Source organism: Echinops telfairi, unplaced genomic scaffold (assembly GCF_000313985.2).
Source record: "Echinops telfairi isolate 266 unplaced genomic scaffold, ASM31398v2 ScPeMD7_7458;HRSCAF=8496, whole genome shotgun sequence".
Classification (NCBI taxonomy): Eukaryota; Metazoa; Chordata; class Mammalia; order Afrosoricida; family Tenrecidae; genus Echinops; species Echinops telfairi.
In genome coordinates, this window is record NW_022111358.1 from 36,593,321 (window position 1) to 36,615,157 (window position 21,837).

Consider the following 21,837-nt stretch of genomic DNA (forward strand, 5'->3'; position numbering starts at 1 on the left):
CCCGCAAGTCATAACTTTACCTTTGCTACGTGTGGCATGACAGGACAAAGGGTTAGGAACCTTTGCTCTAAGACCACATTGTTCCCAGACCTGGAGGGCCGCGGACTCACCCGGGGAGCATTTGACCTCAAGATTCTTGGGTCCCATCCTAATGAGTCTGGCTTGGTAGGCCTAGGAAAATTTCTTTCTCCCCCCAAAGCTCTGGGAGATGCTGAGCCAAATTGAGAAGTCTGTTCTCTGGGCCAAGACATCCTGGTGTTTCAGTTTGATAAGATTAAAAATAGCAGGGGCTGAGGCACCTGGCCCAAGTCCCGAGCAACCTGCAGACTCAATACTTGTTTTCTTGAAAGTGCAGGCGGGAGGCTCTTGTGAGGCAGGGTTACAAGAGGGGTTTGCTTGCATCGTCTGTCTCTGGCAGAGAGCCTTCCGTCCAGAGCCCTTGCCTCCTGCTGCCTCCTTTGAAAGCCTTAAATGTCATTCTTCTAAGGTACACCTCATAAGAAGCCTTACGAGGCATAGGTGTTCCGTAGCAGAATTCTCAACCTTCTACAGGGAAATCCTGATTTGATTCCTGGACCATCCACCATGTGCACAGCCACCCCTGGTCTGTCCACGGTGGTTGGTGTGTTGCTATGATGCCCAACAGATTTCAATGGGGCTTCCAGACCATGGTGCACTAGGAAGAGAGGACTGACTATCTAGGCTAGAAAACCAGCCAATGAAAATCTCATGGATTCCAATCCTAGGGACGTTCTGCTGTGCCTGGGATCTAGCAGTAACACTAAGGCTCATGTAGGTGGCAGTAGAATGCAGGATCGCTTTGGGTACACTCTTGGGACTGACTAGTGGTGTGTGGGTGCGTGCACACACACCTACCTACCCACCCCTCAACCTAAACTCCCTGCCACTGAGTCAATATTGACTCCCAGGGACCTTATAAGTGAGTAGAACTTCCCCTGTAGGTTTCCCAGACTAACTGTGTAGCGGAGTACAAATAGACAGCTTCATTTATCTCTTGTGGAGTGGCCAGTGGGTTTGAACTGTTGACCTTGAAGTTAGCAGCTCAACAAGGAACCACTACACCACCAGTAAATATAACCTCTGAGTTCCTAGAAGGGAAGTAGCTAAGACACTTACCATTCCTAACTCAGGTTACACAATAACAAAAGTAAGAACAAAAATAAGGCGCCATAGGTACACGCACGCACGCACGCACAGCTTTGGTTTCTGGAGGATCACTCATGTCTACAGAGCCAGAGCTATCTGATACCTCCCTCTCCTCTCCTCCACCACCCTGAGAGGTGACAATCAATACACAGACACACCCTTTTGTAGCACCCTCATGGCAGCTGCTTTCCAGTGACACAAGGTTTCCAAGGAGCAACCTGTTCCTGCCACCCCCCTGCAGGTGCCAATGCCAGAATCGAGGGCAAAAGGAGTCTTTATACTTGCTCACCATGTGTCAGGGATGGTGCTCGTCGTTTTTCATGCCTTGGCTCCCCTTGCCTGCCATCTCAACTCACTTCTCCGTCCATCCATTCTTTTGGAGAGAGGGAGGGACTCAGGCGCAGTCATGGAGGATGCAGTCCAATGGCGCTGAACACCTGGGAGGCCTTCCGGAGCCAGAGCCTCTCATGACCTTGGGGTTGAGGGTCAAGGATGACGCCCGTCATCCTTGGAGGAATCCTTCCCTCTCCATCGCTTCCTTTTGGAACCCCGGCTCATTTCCCTTTGGCTCAGGGACCCACCACCACACCCTGGCAGACTCTGGATCTCTGCTTGTGATCTGGCATTTAGGAACTGGTTGACCCACTTGGCCTGGCATTTCATTACCAGACTCAAATTGTTAAGGCGTGCAATTGTTGCACTGGTTGTGGTGCTGGGTGGGCGCGGGGTACCTCACTCATGGACGCAGCAGCTTGCAATTGCTTTTATTTTCCCTTGAAAAATGAAAAAGGCATGGAGTGGGATGGTGCAGCTTTCCTACTGCTCCGACATAAAAGGAGCCTTGCTCCCAGCGCCTGGGCGGCACTACTGCCACGGCGCTGGGCAGCCCCAGCGAGGGTCTGTGAGGCTGCAAACCTTTCTGGGAGCAGACAGCCTCACCGCTCTCCTCCAGAGCTGCTTGCCATCAGCAGCCCACCCCGTACCCAGCAGCCCCTCCAGGGCGTCTGGGCCCCATACTTCTAGCCCCAAACCAAACCAAACCAGACAGCTGTGACTTTCAGAATCAGCACACGGGAGGTCACTTCAGCTAGACTAGGAGCTCTGGGGCCACTGCAGGTTCATGCATTGGGTTGCTAAGGCAAAGGTCAGCAGTTTGAAACCCCCAGCCCCTTGGAGGGACAAAGATGAGGCTTCCTACTGCTGTGAAAAGATAAAAAAAGATTTGAGTCCCAGGAACCCCAGGGATAGTTCTGTTCTGCCCTAGAGGACGGCTGTGAGTCGGGATCAACTCGATAGCTGAGTTCCGCTAGATTTTGTGACCCAGTTTTCTTCTTAAGGAAGGAGATCTGAGAAGACCTATTTTTCCCTTTGTGAGCAAGTTGCCAACTACTGGTCTAAAAAATGATATAAGTAAGGTGGTCGGGGTGTTCTCTTATTTCCAACATGTTTCTTTTCATTAGCAAAGCATGACTGTTGTTAAAATGGCTAAAGGTGATTTTCTCAGGGGCAGGAAGGTGAGGGGCAGGGTGTGGAGTTGGAGGATTCTCAATCTCTTGGTGTCCAGGCACCCCCCCACTCCCCCACCCCCCGGCCCCGCTATGAGAGTTAGTTGGCCTCTCTGGTGGAGTCACTGATGGAGTTCCTTGGCACGAGTGCTGATCACTCTTGTTTTGCAAACTCTCTGCTCCGTGCAGAACGAAGGCCAAATTCCTTGGCTTGGCATTCAGCAGTCAAGCCTCTTCCTGTTGGCTTCAGCCAAGCAGTTAGTTGCTCACTGATCCCTGAATATGCCTCCGGGGTCCCTGCCTTTGCTCCGGACTTTCCCTCCACTGAACACACTACCTGTTCAATCTCCTTCATCTTCAAACTTCAACTTGCTGCCAGACCATTGTGGGTCAGGGCACAATTTAATGTTGCTTTGGGGTGGGGCTTTCTCCTCCCGTCCAGAGTGACAGTCTCAGAATCCCACAGGGGCAGTATCCCACCCTGTCGCATGTATAGGGCTGCTATGAGCTGGAATTGACGCCAATGGCAGAGCCTTTGATTTTTCCTTTGGTCGGGGTGAGAGCAACACCTATCAAGATTTAAGCCCTCACCCCCCACTGACATGGCAATATCTCTTTTAGAATTTATGCTCCAAACACATTGGACCAAAGATAATGCATGAGGGTGGTCTTAGGTGCTGTTACATGAAAAGAACAAAGCCCCCGAATGCCCGTCGATTGAAGTCTGGTAGAAAACACAGCCCCGGCGAAACCATGGTAAAACCCGCTGCCGAAAGACATGGGCTTCCAAAAGTGTGTGGGAAAATGGAATGGAAAGAGAGTGGAATTTTCCCGTAAACTCTTGGGAGGACCCCTCCCCCTGGATAGGTGGGGCCACGGAACGATGCCAAGTTCATGAGGCTTGGTGACAAGTGCACATGGCAGGGTGGTATCAATACTCTTACCTTGTCATTAATAGCCAAATAATGTTATTTATTTAGGCATTATCTTCAAGGCCAAACACCAGCCACCTCTGATAAGAGATCATAGCAGATTTCTTTTTTCAATGTTCCACATCTGTGTCACGTTTGACATTTTTTTAATAACAAATATCATTATGTTGTAAGCAGCGCCAACAGCTCACATTTTTTTTTTTAAAGGTGCAGTTCAGATTCTACTGCTGCCAAGCTTGCTCTGCCTGCACCTGTTTACTTAACTCTCCTCCTTGCAAGCTCCTGTTTGGATGGTCACATGTAAGAGTCTTAACCGGCAGCCACTGGGTCCACTCATAGGCTGGACATCGTCCCGGGGGCAGCAGTCTCATCTTTCTCCCATGGGGCAGCTGGTGGGTTAGAATGGACTGGGAAACCCACAGGGGGCAGTTCTAGCCTACCCCATAGGGCGGCCACGAATGACAGTGAGCTTGCTTGTTTGGGGTGAAACAGAGAAAATGAAAAGGTTGCCGTCCCAACCACTTTTAAGAGTACAGTTTGGGGACATTAATCATATTCATCACGTAGTGCTACCAAGACCACTCACTCACTGCCGTGGAGTCAGGGCTGACTCAGAGCCACCCCCTTTCGGGTTTCTGGGAATGTCGCTGTTGATAGGAGCTTAGGAAGCCCAGTCTTTTGCCCACAGAGCTGCTGGTGGTTTCAAACTGGTTTTGCACCAATACTACTATTTCTAAAACCATCATCCCCCAGGACAGAAACTATCTGTTAGCCATCATGCTCACACTTCCTCTCCCCTGGTAACCGTGGATACATCTTGGCCTCTATGGATCGGGCTCATTGGACGGGTCCTACAATACGTGTCCTCTGTGTCTGGCTTATGCCCCCCCATCATGCTTTCAAAGTTCATCCAGGTCGTCGCACAAATCAGCCTTTCATATTTCTAGACCTCATCTTCTCAATCAGACCAGGAAGCTTTTTGGGGATTTTCACGTTACCCCACAGACCTCAGCCCAGAGCCTTGACCCCAGTCCTCCCTCCCCACGCAGGTGTTCTCCAAAGTCAGAGGTGTGGCAGTGTTTCCCTCCGCCCTTCCTGGCGGCCCTTTGCCTTCCTGGCCCGGTTGACAAACCTCCTACTCCCAAATAGAGGAGGATGCTCTATCAGCTCCTCAGCCTCCCTCCGGGTCTAAGCGTGGTCTTTCTGATGCTGTGAATCTGGCCGGATGGAGGGGGCACAGGGCTGAGGGTGGAGAAAGGCAATGCCCAGCCTTCCGAGGGGGCTCAGACGCTCCATGCATGCAGGAGGGCATCTGCGTTGATAGGGGTTCTCTTGCCGCTCTGCCCTGGGGGTGCCGAGGGTCTGGCCCTTGGGAAATGGCACTTGCCTTGCTGTTGGGGCTCCTGAGGAAGTTGATGAGCGTGCCCGCGTGCCCTAACCACTTCCTGTTGGGCACGGTCTTGCCTGTGGTCTATGCTCTTGGCCCCCGCCGAGAGAGCGCGTCTCTCCCTCTTAGGGACTGGCGTCATCCTGCACACAGGATGGGGGTGAGCTCAGGGCTGGACCATGAACAGCTGCAGAAAACTCTTCCCCGACTTGCACGTCCAGTTCAAGAGCTAACTGTTGTGAGCTGCCTTCAATGCTGCCCCCAGACTCACGTGGACCCCAAACACGACAGGCCAAAACGCTGCTCGGTCCCCATGGGCAATTGCAATTGGACCACTGGGGTCCATAAGGGTTTCAGAAACCATGACCGGATCTTCCTTTTGAATCGGAAACGCTTTGCTTCCGCCTGCACAGACCGCATCCCGACAGTATGCGAAGCCTCTGTGTACGTGCGCGAGGTGCAACAGGCCTGGTCTCACGTGAGAGGGCTGGAAAGGGCACCAGAGGACCAGGCGGTGATTCCTGGGGAGCACGCTGACCGTGTGAGTTTGTCCTGAGACGATAGGTATGGTCAGTTCTCCCACTGTCCAAGGGGCCCCCAGGCCCCGTCATCTGGAACACACCACACAGCAGCTGCAGGACTCTCAGGAAGAAACGGACGGACGGAGGGGACTAGGGAGGGGGGAAACGACGGTAGCAACAAAACAGCAAACAGAACCCAACAACAGCACGAGACAGCTGCGCTACATCGGGCTCTTTGGAGGAAACGGAAACTTCGCCAGCCTCCACTGACAAGATGCAGCCCCCAGTGAGAATCCTTTTCATTTCAGAGCTGAGCGGTTTGTACTGAAGAGTCTGGCTCGGTCCAGCAATATTGACTCATTCTGTCTCCCTGTTCCCTTTCTGGGGCCCCACTGTACCCAGCACACAGCACCTAATCTCTCACCCTGGGACGGTTATTGGGAAAGTTTGCAGGATTTTTCTTTGTTCTGTGCTCTTCCCCTTAATAGAGACTCCAGCAGAGATTTCGGCAGGAGACGCAGTCCAGGGGCCTGGAGGCTGCCTTCACGAGTTGTCTGAATCACCCAGCTCAAGAAGACCCTAACCCGAACTCTGTAAACGCCCCCTACCACTTTCATCCACTTAAGCACACTATCCGGCGAGGGAGGGACGCATTTCTAAGACAGTCTCATGTTACATTTTTTGCCTTCGAGTTCAAAACATTGACCTCTTCCCCACTGAGATGATGTCGCTCTATTAGCCACTGGGCTGATGGAGACGTTGTTCACTTCCTCCAGAACAGAGAGGGAGACTTTCTTTAATCTGCAACATGAAGGTCAAGTTCAAAAGGTAGTAGAGAGGCCTCTGTGCCTGGCATACAGTAGGAACTTCCTAAATGTTACCTAAAGAAATGAATGCACGAGTCTTGCTGCTTGTAGGTTTTACTAAATTTCCTTTCCTTGGATTGGTCTAACACCAAAATAATTGGCTGCCATCGAGTCAACAATGCTGACTCCTGACGACCCCGGGGGTTCCCGAAACGGTAACTTTTGATGGGAGTAGAAAGTGCAATCTTTCTCCCTCGGAGCTGCTGGTTACGAACTGCTGACCATGCGGACCGCAGCCCAACTCAAAACCACCAGCAGTTTCTCAGCCTCGGCACCACTGACATCTTGGGTGGATAATTCTTTGTGGCGGGTGCTGCCCTATGCGTTGCAGGGCGCTTAGCAGCCTCCCTGTCTCTACCCATCAGAAGTCACGGTGTCCTCCAAGTGTGGCCACCAAAAATGTCTCCAGGCACCCAAACATTCGAGGGGGGTGGGGAAGGAGGGGAGGGCTGAGATTCTGCTGCTTTTCATTCTCATCGGTGAAAATGGAAGCCGGGAAAGCACCCACGCAGAGAATATTCTCCACTTCCACACTTCCTCCTCCAGAAAATCACATTTCACTGTTTGCCTTTTCGCTCTTTCTACTCAAGGCACGTCTGGGAACGTCAGAGCTATGTCTCCGGGAGAGAGCTGATGGTGACATCACCCACGAGGTCACTACTGGGGCGCCGTCTTGTTGGCTCACTCCATCTTGTCCTGGAAGCCAGACCGCACTGACCACTGTCCTGCATCAGGATGAGCCCTGGACTTTCCTGTTGGTCTAAGCCCAAGGTCTCCAGGTTAGATCTGTCTGGACTTGACTTTCAGAGAGCCTTCAGGCTGGACTCGTCCTGCAGGCTGGGCGTGGCGATGCGTGCTAATGTCCCAGAACGGCCAGTTCAGCTTTGTGGGTTCAGACTCACTGCCTGTCACTCCACAGGCAAGCTATAACCTAGCATGTGTGCCTTAGTTCCTTGTTCCTGGGCAGGACGCTTCACCTTGAAATCTTGGCCGAGCATCAAAGAGTTGGGATGGAAGTCTTGGCAGAAGAACTCACATACCAACCAGATAACAGACTCAACCTGCTCCGATTTTGGCCCCCCTCCCCCCTCCCTGCTGCGTTGGTGGCACAAACAAATGACGAACGATGGCCGGGTGACTCAGGGTGGAGGACTTTTTGATACTCTGTGGGGCCAGGACCTTGGTGGGTCTGTGTGGAAACGAATGGAGGCCCTCTCTCTGCTGGAATGATCACACCGATTTCTTCTTCTTCTTCCTCTTCTTTCTCTCTCTCTCTCTCTGCAACACAGCACTGCCCTGCAGAGTCCTCCTGTGGACACATGAACAGAACTCACGGCTAAGAGGCTCCTGGGACCTGAACTCAGGCCCTTCATATGAGTAGGCGCCAGCAGCACTACAAAATGAGGCTATGGAGAGGGATGGGTGCACGGAGCTATCAGCTGATCCCGAGTCCCCACGGTGTCCTTCTGAATCCCTGGTCAGCAGCCGCTCAAGGACCGCCAAGCAAAGGGCACCTAGTGGAAAATTCCCAGCTCTGGTCACCGTAATGAAAGGGGCACTTGTGCCGGTGTGGCGCTGAGGTTTCTGAGGAGATCCAGGAGACAGTGCCTCCCACCCCCTCGTCGGCCCGGATGGCAGTGAGTGTGATAGGAGCTGAGTGGACAGGGGTGACCCAGATAGTCCTGTCTCAATTCAGAAGCAGCAAACATCTCAGAACAGACTCAGTCCACCAGGCCTCCACACAGAGTGGGCTCGTATCACCATGCCGACGACGCAGCGGAGGTCCAAAGACGAACTGGAAGCTCTCACTCATAAAGCTGTGTGCTTCAGAGATTTAAAAAAGTAAGAAAGAAATGCAAGCAGGTCTGATTCACAGCTGTCTGCTCTGATAGGGCTCCCTGCTCACTGAAGACAGGAACAAGCCCTCACCTTCCCGCAACAGCTGTCTAGTGGGCATCTGTTATGGGCCGGCCCTGTCCTGGCGGCTGAGGTGTGGTGCTAAATTTGAAGAAAAACAAATCAAACCCACTGCCTTCAAGTTATAATGTCCATTCAAACTACAACCAAACTCACCACCATTGAGTGGCTTCTGACTCACAGCAAGCCTACAGAGCCGGGTAGACCTGGCCCTGTGGGTGTCCAGGACTATAAGTCTTTATGGGAACAAAGTCTCATCTTTCTTCCTCGGAGTAACTGGTGGTTTCAAACTGCTGACCTTGCGGTTAGTAGACCAATTGGCAACCCACTACACCACCAGAGCTAAAGGTGAGGGAGCTGGAGCACTGATCTTTGTTGACTGAGGATGGGGAAGTCAGACGCTCAGGAAAGCCTCCCATGAGGAGGAGCCATCTGAGCCACTCGCTGGAGTGGAATCGGGAACGGGAACGGGGCAGGGCTGGGAGGCAGGGGCTCCATCCCGGCCAGGGAGGGGTTATAAGCGGAGAACGACAAGGTCAGACTTGCTTTGAGAAGGAAAGGCTGTGGCTGGGAGCAGGGGTGTTAATTATTTACAGCGTGCGGAAGAGAAACATATTTGCAAATGGCCTCCCTTCTGAACTGGCAGTTTCTTGAATTCGTGGTCCCTGGCTCCATCTGTCACGAGAAACACATACCTCGGACCCTCGCCCCTTCCCTTCCGAGGGGCTCAGACGGCTGTCCGGATGTTTGCAGCCAAATTCGGGGTGGGTGGGTGGGGCTGGGATCACAAGAGAGTCCCACGGGGTGCACCTCTTCTAAGACGTCACTACAGGCTCCCAGTGACGTCTCTCATCCTTTGTGGTCTAGCTACCAGGGTTTAACAGGGGAAAACTCCACTGTGGGGTTAATTCTCACTTAGGAAGACGCCGTGGGGTACGGAGTAGAACTGCTTCCTGTGATTTCCTTGGCTGCTATCTCTCACAGAAGCAGTGTGCCAGGCTTCCCTTCTGCAGAGCTGCTCCGTGGGTTTGAACCACCAACCTTTAGGCTAACAGTGATCGCTTGTGCCCCGACTTTGAGAGCCAGAGCTTGGGAGGGTGGAGAGCGTTCTACTGGAACGCAGGTGGGCAGAGCCTGGGGGACGCAGTACTGGGCGCAGAGTGTGCGGGTGGGGCTCTCCGGGCCCTGTTCTTCCCCACCCATTACAGCAGCCCTGAGGTTCTAGGAAGGAGCCCTGGTGGCCTTGTGGGTTACCAATTCGTGGGGCTACTGATCTCAAGGTCAGCAGTTCGAACCTACCAGCTGCTCCTCGGGAGAAAGATGAGGCTTTCTCCTCCTGTGAAGACCAAGAGGCACAGAAACCCACAGGGGCAGCTCTATAGGGTCGCTGTGAAGCAGAATCAACCCGATGGCAGTATTTGGTTTGTTTTTCTCCGTGAGGCTCGGGGACAGGCAGGATGCCTCTGGGGGCAAATCCAGGGTTCTGGATGGAGATGAGCCAGCGTCTCTGGCTCCGTGCATACTCGGTCAGATCTCTGCACAAGTCTAGCTCCCCAGCTGCCCGCCCTGGAAGGTCAGAGCCTGCATTTGCGCTCTCTCTCTGAGGTCCAGCTACGAGAACTCATTCCATCGTGGCACGCCGAGTAGAGGCTGACACTGTGGGCGCTGCTTGGCACAAAGCCTTTCTTTCACAACACCAAGGGCCTTTCCCTGTCCTGGGCTGAGAATACATTTTCGAGCCCCCCTCCTCGGCGGGGTTGGGTCCCCCATGGAGGCCGTCGCTGGCCTCGGCTTGACCTTTCAGAGTCCCCTTGGAGCAAGGCATCACGTAGTTCCCATTAAGTATTTTATCCATGGCTGCTGACAGAACTTGGGCGACCTGCTTGGAAAGAACGTTCCAGCCTAGCAAACGACAACAGATGCAGGGCTATTTTTGTTGTTTAGCAACACACGGGTAGTCACAGTATGTTTGGAGTCAGGGCCCCAGACTGTCCTTGAGCTGTAGCACATGGACCTTGAGACCCGGCCCTCGGATTCACGGAGGCCGACTTGGGGCCCAATAAATAAACCCCTTAGGAACGGAGTTCGCCCTTCCACCAACAAACTAGATGCCTGGGTGGTCTGGAGTTTTGCTTTGTTGCCTGCAGTTTGGATCGGAAAGTCTGACTTGATCTTGGCATCCAAGTGGCTGCCTGGTGGCAGGCCTGTGTGCCAGGGGGAGGCGGATGTGGCCCTCAGGAAGGATGAGCTCTGAATGCCATCAGCTGCACCCTGCAGCCAACCACGCCCGGGCTTTTGTGAGGACAGCCCGGCCTTCCTGCGTCTCGCTCTGAGGAGTCCCTTCTGTGGCTCCAGGGTGGTTGGGCTGTTGCCTGTTATCCTGCCTCCTTTGGGAACCCCCGGTCTACGAATGTGAGACATTTCCAGGAAGGCAGAGAAGTCTGCACTGAGCCCTGGTGGCATCAGGTAACGGTTCTACGTCGGGCGGCTCAGCGCAAACCTAGCACTTTGCAACCACCGGCGGCTGCCAGGGGAAAGCAGGGGTTTTCTAGTCCCATAAAGAGTTAGCATCTCAGAACTCACAGGGGCAATGCTACCCTGCCCAATCGGGTTGCTATGAGACCACATCGACTCGGCGGCAGTGAGTTTATTTTTATTTTTGTTCTCGCCGTGCCGGCGGTGGGTCTGCCTGATTGTTGGCTGGGGACGTCCCTCCTGATTTTGTGACATGTCTTGGGGCAAATGTGGACCACGAACGAAGAAACCAGTAGGCGGTTCCCTCTGTTTTTGTGTCCCCAAGAGCCGCCACCTGAAAGTGTTTTGTCACCAACACAGACATCTGAGGATGTTTGCCTCATACTTCATGGGACCACTTGCTGACCTGTCCATGCCTCTGTCTGTCCCTGGGCCAGGAATTGACCCAAGAAATGAGAGGCAACTGTTTCCTGATACCACCCACCTGTCACCGACAAGCCAGGACAAGGATGGAGCTCAAAAAAACCAAAAAACCCTTCTCTCCGAACTCATGTGACCCCGCACGTTTTGAAGCCCACCTCATAGGAGTGAGGACAAGGGACAGGGAGCATCTCTCGCCTCCAGGTGCTTCCCATCTGGCAGGGCCGGAAACCATCGCCCAGCTAACTGTGCAGCGAAAGGTCAGAAGGGCCAGAGGAGTGAGCAGGGAGAGGCGGTGAGAGGGAAACTCATTTCCTGGGGCCAGGAGAGATGCCCCGGGAGAAAGGACAGTCACTCGGAGGCCTGCAGCATGGAGCGTGCCGGAGGAGAAGGCTCCAGGCAGATGGGACGCGCTAACCACCACCCCGTCCATGGCTTTACCTCGGACTCCTTGTAGTAGCGCTCGGGAATGTCATCGCAGGCAATGTCAATGAAGCAAACTTCTCGGTCCACGTCTTTGGCCTCATTGTCGAAAATCTGAAAAGAACAGAGGCGCATATCAAAGGTGGGGGATACCAGGCAGAGCCCCGAGGCGCCTGGGGTGGGCAGAGATGTGCCTGAGGCCGAGCAGCCTCCCATGGAGCACCGCTGCGCAGGCCGGTGCAACCAGCCTGCCGCAGAACCTGCTGGAAGGATCAAAGGCCCTTCTTCATCACTTAGGTTTGTTGCCTCGGAGGCAGGTAGGTGAGGGGCAGAGGACAACGTGGGCTGCCTTTCAGAAACTTGGAGGAGAAAGAAATCTCTTACACCCCCCAAATCTCTTCTCAAAATGAAGTCCGGTTGGTTTTTGGCCGTTAACTGAAGAGGAGGAAGAGGCTGGAAAGAGAGTAAGCTAAAAGCCCTGAAGAACACGCCTTTTTGGGGGGGAGGTGTCATGAAACACACTTGGGTGTGGTCGTCAAGTGCTACCAAGTCCTTTCTCACTCACGGCGACCCCTACCTACACCAGAAGGCCACTTGACCAGTCTGGTCCCCCCCTGCCGTGGCTGGCATGCCTTTTACTTCGCAGACGATACACGTGCGTGGCAGAAAGGCAGATGGCACGCAAGTGACCAGGGTTCACAGTCCCGCTCCCGGGAGAAGCCTGTGCTGTGCCTGACCACTGCAGAGCCAGGTTTCCTAGGTGCCCGGCTGGAGAATAAGATTATAGTTTGGAAAGATGCTGGCAGGGTTTTTTGGTGCCAGTCTATTCCGGATCCCGCTGGTTCAGTGCCAGCAAAACCGTGTCAGACGCAAGTTCTGGTGGAGAGATGACGCTCGTTCCTCCCGTCACCAGTTTGCTTTGTCCAGTCTGCGGAGACAACTGTCGCTGTCCTTCTGAAGTACAAGGATGCCTTCTGGGGAAGAGAAGTCTGGGAAAGCCATTTCGGCCCTCAGAGGTTTGAACTGTATCCGCATCTCACGGTTTAGCTCGTTCCTGTAGGGGATCATCAGCTGGCTCTCTGGAAGAGAACGAAGAGGGTGGCGGGCACCCCAGAACACTGCCTCCACTCAGGACCAATATTGAGAGTAGTGATACCAGGAGAGTAAGGGGAAGGTGGGGGAGAAAGGGGGAACCAATCACAAGGATCTACGTATAACTTTCTCCCTGGAGGACAGACAACAGGAAAGTGGGTGAAGGGAGACATTGGTCATGGTAAGACATGACAAAATAATAATTTATAAATTATCAAGGGCTCATAAGGGAGGGGGGCGGGGAGGGACGGGAAAACCGAGGAGCTGATGCCAGGGGCTCAAGTAGAAAGAAAATGTTTTGAGAATGATGATGGCAACAAATGTACAAATATGATTGACACAGTGGATGTATGTATGGATTGTGATAAGAGTTGTACGAGCCCCCAATAAAATGATTTTTTTAAAAACCAACCCAAAAAATGTTTTAAAAAGAGAAAGGGAAATTAAAAAGGGCTTAAAGAGGTTTAAGGAGCCTTGGTGGCACGTGGTTAAACGCTTGGCTGCTAACCATCAGGCTGGCGGTTCGAACCCACCAGCCACTCCGAGGGAGAAATGTAGCAAGTGGTCTGTTTCCATAAAGACGTCCAGTCTTGGAAACACTATGGGGCAGTTTTACTCTGTCCTTTAGGGTCATTAGGAACTGGAATTGACTGGATGGTAATGGGTTTTGGTTTTGCAAGGGGGCAGTGGATTTGGGTTTTTCTATGGAGACACTCTTTGGGCTTTGCCTAATTGAGTTCAAGCATTGCTGATCAGCCTTTGTACCATTTATCAAATGATTGCCTCTCAGCTCTGATTTCACTCTCCAATGATAATGGACTGCACCCATTTATCCTGTGCAGTAAGCACGATCCCAAGCCTTGTCAGTAGAGGGCATTTGGAGGAACTCAGCAGGAAGAAGGGGCCTCTCCTCCCGGTTCCGAGGGGCATTTCCTGCTCTGGCTGCAGTGTCTGTCCCTGGGCAGTCAGAGGTGCTCGGCCCGAGCAGCATGTCCAACACGTGTTGTCCCTTGGTGACCTCACAGCTGGGACACAGGCACTGTACACTCCAGGTCTTGCCCTGGTAATGGTGCTCCCACTCCCTCCACACATCTGCCTGCCAGTCTGCATGCCTGCATCCAGAGGGCGGTGATGGAGCCAGCTCTGGTCCACTGCCATCAAGTCCATTACAACTCACAGTGACCCCTGGACAGGGTTTCCCAGACTGTAGGTCTTTATGGGAGCAGACAGCCTCATCTTCCTCCCGAGGAGGGGCTGGTGGGTTGGAAGCTCTGACTTTGGGGTCAGTTGCCCAGCACCTCACCCACAGCACCATGAGGGCTCCTTAGTTCTGGCCCAGGTAACCCTACGAACTTCCCACCATCTGGTATAAGCAGACCCCATCCAAAGAAGTCTAGGGTTCAGACACAGTGTTCGCCCTTCCCCGGGGGACTCCCCCTTAACCTCAAGACACCCTTAGAGTTGTCATCATCACAGCTATTCTACTCTCATTGTTAATAAATCTTTATATTCAACTCCCCCTATTGAGGTTGTTGTGTGGTTTTGAGCTCCTGATTGGGCTTTGAATGATATGCCCATTGTGTGCAAAGTGCTGACCCAGAGGAGGGCCCAGAACGAAGCTCACCATCAGAGGGAGAGGCATGCAAAATCCAGGCAGAATAAAAATCGGTGGAATGAAACTGGACCATGGGTGCTTGTGTGAGTCTCTTTTAAGGGTGCGGCAAGAGAAGAAAAACACGTGCTTTATTAAGGAAGCAAAACAAAATAGAGGGAGGAGCCTTAAGTGTTGTTGACTCCAGAGAATGGAGTGCCTTTATAGAAGAGCCAGAAATCTCAAGGAAAGAAGAGGTTGAGGACAAGAGGGGATAATGTTGGGAAGATGATCATCCCAGAAGTAAGAAATAGTGTGAACACATAAAAACCTGAATATATAGAAATCAATTAATAAGTAGATAACAAAAACTTCTACAGATAGGCTATGGTATAATGAGTATTATCTAGGTGCCATTGAGGAGCCCAGGTGGTATAGTGATGATTATGTATTGGGCTGCTAGTTAACTGCAAGGTCAGCAGTTCAAAACCACCAGCTGCTCTGAGGGAGAAAGATGAGGCTTCCTATTCCTGTAAAGAGTGACAGTCTCAGAAATGCACAGGGACAGTTTTACCCTGTCCTCTAGGGTCACTCTCATTAGGCATCTATTTGATGGTGGTGAGTTTGGTTTGAGTTTAAATACGCTACTGGGTACTACCACATTTAATCATCACAACAAAATTATTGAGGGTAATATTACTCTTCCTGGTTTTCAGTAGAACTTTTCAGCCAGTTTCCTCCAGTAAAAAAAGGCTCCACCAAGAAGATAAGTTTCGGTCAAAAGTGCTTTCTATTAAGATGAGTCTGAACCTGGCTTTCCGCTTGTTATTCATACGACGTGTGTCCTGAGTGGTTGTCTCTATGGCCTCCCCAAAGGGACAGAGAACAGCCTAAAGCAGAATCTACTTAGATTCAGCCCCAAATCTGGTCTCCTTTGTTAAGACGACGCTTAATTCTCATGTTGATGCCTGTAAATCACCAACCAAGGGGAGCCAGTGCCTTACTAGATCCTTGCGGTAAATGTTTCAGGACAGGGCTTCCACTACCTGAGCAATGTCACACACACACACACACACACACACACACACACACACACACACACCCTTTGAGGACCATCCTTCTCAGGCATGAGGTTCCAAAGCACCCTCATTTCAAGTAAACAGTTAAAGACGTTGAGACTTTAGGAGATGCTCAAGTGCCTGCTGACTTAATGGAAGGCATTAGCTTCTACTTCCCAAAAGGAATCCATAGCAGGAGAATTGCTTACTAATTGATGGGAGTGTCTTTTCCTGAGCCTGAGTGCGAGTGCCTTGGTTGCAAACATCCTACCTTCACACACTTCCTAATATATGCTGAGTTCATTGCCTAATCGACAATGGACCCAAACATCCCAAGACCAGTCAACATTTCATTTTGGTCACCATACAGTCAGCACGAGCTGGGCCAGTTTGACAGCTCCTAACAACACCAACATCAGATTCCTCGGGCCTCCCAGTGTGGTTACTTAAAACAATAGGATTTACCCTTTCACATTTCTGGAGGCTAGAATCATGAAACCTACCTGTGGGCAAGGTGATGCACTCCTGAAGGCTCTAGGAAACAATCCTTCCATCTTCCTAAATTCTGGTGGTTGCTAGCAATCCTTCGCATTCCCTGGGGTGTAGACATCCCTCTAATGTCTAATACCGTCTTGAAATGGCCTTCTTCTTGTGTCCTTGTGTGTCTTCAAATCTCTCTCTCCTTAGAAAGGCACCATCATTGGATGTAGGGCCCACTCTACTCAAGTACAACCTCATCTTAACTTGACTACATTTGCAAGAGGCAGGGTGACGGGTACCAGAGGCTAGGATTTCGACCCTCAAGATAGAGTGACAACTTCCCAGTACCGACTAATATGCCCTAACATTAGGAATCAGGGGAGTTGAGTTTTTTATTTCAGGTTCCTTTTCAGAATGCCACCTGGGGTAAGTCCCTGCACCTACGTTGGGCCTCCATGTCCTCATGTGTAACGAAGGAAAAGGCTGGTCTACGTGAGAGGGTTTTGGGCTATCTGAGACATTTCCTGACACGGTCCATACCATTTAGAGAAGGTGCCTTTTCTGAAGGAGTTCAACCACGTTCATCTGATCATCAAGGCAATCTGTGGCCCTGTGAGGCGAACAGCCAAGGATCCTGGTGACCACGAATCTTCTGTCCAGAATCCTGTGACATTAAGATCGCCTCTGGGCCATGCTAACCGCAGGCACCTGCTGCCTTCCCGGAACCACAGCCAACTTCCTTGGGTGGCACTGACGACATGCGCCTGGGCTTCTACTTCCACAGGGGCATGGGAAGCGGTGGCGGTTCTGACACAGTGTAAGCAGAGGCCACAGCTAAAGTACAGCAGTCTAATCTCCATGCTCAGCCCAGGGCCTGAGTCAGAATGAAACCAACCCGACTGCAGACAGAGGCTTAGCCAGGCCCCAAAGGAAACAGTCAGCAAGAGTAACTATTCATTTGGGGTTCCCTGGTGGTAGAAACAACAGCAGCTGTTGCCAGAGAGCTGATTCAACCATCGGCGCTTTCAACTGAGGGGAGGAGATTTGCTAAAGCAGTTTCTGCACAAGATGCATCTTGTTGATGTATCGAGCCAAAGCTTTGCCAGGGCCACACCTGACATTAGAGTACTGTGTATGTTCATGGTCTTGTGAGCTTCTTAAACGTGTCTCCTGAGATTGCGTCACGCTCTGGCATTGCGGAGTGGACCTCGGGCTGGGGGGGCCAAGGGAATGCCGGTCACTGGCTGACATGTTGAGGCAGGATATTCCACAGATGTTCGCCCCAAGCGCATTTTCCCAGTGACACCGTTCAGTGACGCCTGGGTCATCGAGGTGAAACGGCCGTGCTCCAGACAAAAGAGGCAGACTACTTGTCTCGGGTGCTGCCATCCAGACAGGGGTGGAAGCGCCCGTCTTCTGGGGTCTCCATTCTTTCTTGTATTTTCCAGAGCAGTGAGTCAGATCATTCATTCCTTCTGAAGGTGGGGTCCCTTAAGGAAAGTGGTCTGAAGAGAGGAAGTGGCTGAGCACACAGCACACAGTGAACCCACAGATATTTAGGAAGGACCCACCGTACCTCTTTAAATGGGTAAGATAAAGTCTACTCTCAAAAGTCAAAACAACAACACGCAGCCAAGCTCACCGCCATGGGGTCTATGCCGACTCATAGCGACCCTACAAACTGGGGGAGGGGGTGGAAGGGGGGAGAAAGGCCCCTGTGAGTTTCTTAGATTTTAACTCTTCACAGGAGTAGAAAGCGCCCCTATTTCTCCTGCGGAGCGGCTGGTGGTTTTGAACTGCTGAAGTGATGGTTAGCAGTGCTTCATGGAACTGCGAGGCTACCAGGGTCTGCTCAATGTCTACTTTCAAAGGGGTGTATTATTTTGTAAAAGGCAAGGTCTCATCAAACACATATTTGGATGTGTGCTCACCACTTGGCTGTCGAGTTTCCCTGTACAGTGCTGCGCTACTGGCACCTCCACCCCTGGGATCTCACCTATCAGTAGGGTCCCATGGTGGACAGGGTTCAAGGGGGCTTCCAGACGAAGACAGACTGAGGCCTGGTGTTCTACTGCTGGAACCCACGGAGGGCTAGAAGATGTGTCTCTGTGGTTGGAAGGCTCACTGGCCACAACCACAGGCTCAAGCCTACAGATGATCCTGAAGATGGCGCGGGCTGGACGATGTGTCATTCTGTTGTACGTGGGCCACCGTCAATCAGAGACAACTCGGTTAGTCACGAGTCCCAAACGCATGTTTATCTATGTCACGTAAGCCCGTCTGAGAAGGTGTGCTCCCGTCTGAACTCAGTGCGGGAGCGGCTAGCTGGTGCGGGAGCGGCCAGAGGTCAGGCTGTGATTTGGCCAGCAGCAGGGAGGTGAGAGACAAGTCGAGGGGATGGGGGATGGGAGGAAAGGAGACCACACTCCCACGTGTCGACATGGGGTCGTCCAGAAATGACGGGGCTGTCGAGGTTTCCATGGGGGGGACTAGAGGCCGGTCAGCGGGAGCTGGGGGCACGGTGGAGCCGAATTGGAGCTCCATCTGGCAATAAAGTGAGAGGGGGCCGGCAGGCTTTTAGTTAATCTTCTTCTGATGTTCTGGGTTTGAGGAGGTATTAGGGCCGAGTAAAGGCATCTCATCCGTCAGGGTTAGACGTGTTTGTCTTCGATGCTAGGTAAACTGCAGCATCCCCAGCGCAACGTGCCCCGGGAGGCAGCATCATCAGGCCTTTGGTGTGGGTGGGAAAAAACGTTAAGTCACAAAGCAAACAGGAAGCAAGTGTTTCAGATCCTGAATGAAGGAGAGCATTCTGTGCCCTGCGTGGTGGCGATGACGTCAGGGAAGAGCTTATGGGGTGAGTGAGGTGGAGAGGGTGCAGGGTAGGGCAGGGGAGCTGCAGACGAGGCCTTGGTGGATCTCGGGGTGGTGGGGGCGGGGTTTGCCCTTGCTTTTGCGGCCCTCCTGCCTTTCCCAGACAGCCCATGGCCCCCTGGGGTACTGAGTTTGACCCCCAGCAGAGACTTAAAGGCACTCAGCAGGCCTCCTCTCCCAGGAAGCTTTGCTGGGGACCAGATCCCCAGTGGAGACGTGCATGGGGATGGGTGAGAGTGCTAAGGGATGTGAGCTCACAAAATGAAGCCACCCCTGGGCAGGAGAGTGGGGGGCATCATTTCCCAGAGTGGGGAGGGGGATAGTGAATACAAGCAGTCCATCGTGGTTCAGATGGAGGAGATGTGGAATTAGGAGAGCGTGGGGATGGGGGAAAGGAAAGTTCTGGAAGGCAGGCTGGAGGGAGGTGCAGCTGGTGGTGGAATAAGGTGGCTGCCCTCAGTGGGTCTTCTTCAGTTCTCTGGATAGTGACTGACGGCAGTGGGCACATGCTTGTGGATGACCAGGCTCCCAAGGGGAAATAAAGAACCCCTAACTGAGCGATCGTCTCCACTGCCCATTTCTCGTTTGGGGTGATGATGATTAGAGCACATGCAGGTTCCCATGTCTCTTGGGTAGCACCCGGGGGTGTGCCTGCTGGGTGTGGGATCTGTTCTCTAGCTCACATCTTTGGATGTGTTGTCAGGAGAGACCAAGACATGATGCTTGGTCAAGTGGAAGGGCAGAGCTAAGGGGACGTCCCCGCCCTCACCACGAGGGACTGACGCCAAGGCTGCAACAACGGGCTCCGGCACAGGAAGATGGTGCCGTGCAGCGCTGGGCAGGGTTTCGTTCTGTCCTGCAGAGGGTCGCTATGGGCTGGAACCGACTTGAGGGCACCGAACCACAAGAACTGAGCGAGGCCTCCCCAGCCGTGGCCGTGGATAGAGAGTGATTGCCAAGAGGGGGTCCTGGGGGGCTCCAGAAGCAGGAGTAGAAAAGAATGCTAATATCTTGAATCGCCTTGAATGAGCCGGTCCAGAAACTGGACTGTTTGTGGTGTCAGGAATGGCGGCGTGCCTGCTTCTTGTACTAGGTCACTGGCTCCTGCTTCTCTGTATGACCACAACCGAGTTCCCTAAATACAACTCACTATCAAGAACGCTTACACAACGGGTGATTTGGGGACTCTCGGCATGATGGCCATCTCCAGTTGGCACACACTCAAACATATGAGGACTCCCCTGCACAGTGGGGATAACATCGAAAAGTGCCCCCCACACCTCCTTTTAAATGCTTGAGTGGGTTAGTGTCTCAGAAACTGGTGGGTTTTCTCATGAAAAGAACCATCACAAGGAATATCTGCATCCTCCATTCCCTGTAGGACGGGACAGACGAGGTTATGACAAATCAGCTGGATCCCAAGTCCAGTGCCAAAGTGTCATTCACACAAGACAAATGGACACTCAACACTGTTGGTAACACTGGTACTTCCAATTTAATGGAGTTTCACAGATCCCCTGCCCCTGAAACCAATTTATAAAATTGATTAAAAAATTTCTTTTGGTGGTGGAGGAGGGGGAGGGGGAGCAGGCGCGGGAGCGCATGTGCAAGGATTCTGGAAGCCACCACTACAATCAAGCTGCAGAACGCTTCCATCATCTCCCAAACCCTGTTTGCTCTTTCCTTAGGATCACACCCTTCCCTCCCCCAAACCCTGGTGACAGCGGATCTGTTTTCCATCCTTATAATCCTGTTTTGCTCTGCTCATCAGAACATCGCCCAGTGGAATCCTAAGAATGCAACATTTGAGCCTGGCTCAGTATAATGTCTTTGAGATTCATCCGGGCTGTTGGGTGTACACAAGCCCGGTCCTTTTCCTGGCTAGCGTGTATCCCATCGTGTGGGGGTCCACACAACGGTTTGGGGTGAGCTGAGAGGGAGAGGGAGAAGGATTTGAGATAGTCACCACAGAGAGTGGGTGATGAGAAAGGGAGTCTCATTGGACAAACCCAATTCTACTGAGGTGCTAGTCCATTGTCCATGGCCCATTTCTCGGTTGCGGTGATAATGACTGGTGCAAACGCAGGCTCCCGTGTCTCTTGGGTAAGCACTGGGAATAGGATTGCTGCGTTGTGAGGTGGTGTATGCTGGTCTTTTTTTAGAGGCAGAAGTATTAATACTCTTGTAGTGGCCTGAATCGTGTTCCCCCAAATCCAAGCCTGTGTGGAACTTCAGATTGGGGCCAGCGTTGGAATCAGGCTCTTTGCAGATGTAATTCACTAAGAATTTCCAAATGAAATCCTCCTGGGTTTAGGGTGGGCTCTAAATCCAATAACTGGTTGTCCTTATGCAAAGAGGGGACAGAGAGACACACAGGGGAAAGGCTATGTCAAAATAGGAGGTGGCGATTGCAGTTAAGCCAAGCCAAGGGATGCCTGGGGCCATCAGATGCTGGACGAGGTAAGATCTTACCCTAGACTCTCGAGCACAGAGCTTCAAAGGGAGCCTAACCTTGCTGATGTTTTGATCTCAGGCTTGTGAGGGATACACTTCTGTTGTTTTGGGCCACGTGGGGTGTAGTTCAGTGCTATGGAATCCCTTGCTTCCGGTCTCAAGATCAAGATGAAACTGTCCCTTCCCCCGGCCAGAAAAGCTGGCTTTTCAAGATGCCTCGCTCAGCCTTCTGGAACTTTCATGCAATCAGGCAGCTAGGCCTTCCCCCTGCCCGCTCTATTAGACCACGCGAAGAGACAGAAGAAAGGGGTAGAAAACTGGAAAGGAACACGGTTCCGAGCAGCCAGCGGCAGGGGTGGATTTGTCCTTCTCCCTTCTCTTGCCACCTCAAAGGTCGCAGAAAATGAAACCCAGCAGGTAAACAGACAAAAACACACAAACAAACTCAACAGCAACCTGGGCAGAGAAGAGGACGACATCCCATCCCAGGGATTGACGACAGGAATAACGCGGATGGACTCCTCAGGCGAGCCCAGCATGACATGATGCTGAGCACCATACCCGGGGAATGAAAATGGCCGAGGGAAAGGGGAGGCAGCTCTGACGGAGAAGGTGGCAAGGAGGAGGAGGAGGAGGGGGAGGAGGAGGAGGAAGAGGAGGAGGAGGAAGAGGAGG

General features: G+C 52.4%; 1 protein-coding gene across 4 annotated transcripts in view; it reads right to left on the minus strand.

Annotated features, from left to right (window-relative positions):
- PITPNC1 (phosphatidylinositol transfer protein cytoplasmic 1) overlaps nucleotides 1-21,837 on the minus strand; it is a 302,891-nt gene that overhangs the window by 40,234 nt on the left and 240,820 nt on the right. For all 4 annotated transcript variants that reach the window (XM_045299352.1, XM_004707282.2, XM_045299353.1 and 1 more), the window contains one exon: nucleotides 11,632-11,727. In XM_045299352.1, the coding sequence (XP_045155287.1) occupies nucleotides 11,632-11,727 (96 nt within the window). The remainder of the gene's footprint in view (nucleotides 1-11,631; nucleotides 11,728-21,837) is intronic.